We start from the raw sequence: 278 nt of genomic DNA, 5'->3' as shown, positions 1-278 counted from the left end.
CGCCCGCCCCGCACCTGGTGCTGGTGCTGGCCGACGACCTGGGCTGGGGCGACGTGGGCTGGCACGGCTCGGCCATCCGCACGCCGCGGCTGGACGCGCTGGGGGCGGGCGGCGTGCGGCTGGAGCGGTACTACACCCAGCCGCTCTGCACCCCCTCCCGCAGCCAGCTCCTCAGCGGCCGCTACCAGGTAGGGCGCGGGTCGAGGGGGGCCACCCCGGGGACGCGCGGTCCCGGAGCTGTCGCCCCAGCGCGGCGGTGCCGGCGGGAGAGCCCCCGG

The 278-nt window shown here is 79.9% G+C and overlaps 1 protein-coding gene across 1 annotated transcript in view; it reads left to right on the top strand.

Annotated features, from left to right (window-relative positions):
• Positions 1–278, top strand: part of ARSB (arylsulfatase B) — an 88,328-nt gene that overhangs the window by 21,973 nt on the left and 66,077 nt on the right. The window contains exon 7 of the mRNA XM_010582876.1: positions 13–188. Within this exon, the coding sequence (XP_010581178.1) occupies positions 13–188 (176 nt within the window). The remainder of the gene's footprint in view (positions 1–12; positions 189–278) is intronic.

This window comes from Haliaeetus leucocephalus, unplaced genomic scaffold (genome assembly GCF_000737465.1).
Source record: "Haliaeetus leucocephalus isolate CR32 unplaced genomic scaffold, Haliaeetus_leucocephalus-4.0 Scaffold849, whole genome shotgun sequence".
NCBI lineage: Eukaryota > Metazoa > Chordata > Aves > Accipitriformes > Accipitridae > Haliaeetus > Haliaeetus leucocephalus.
Note: the sequence above shows the minus strand (reverse complement) of the source record. Positions and strands in the feature narration are given on the sequence as shown.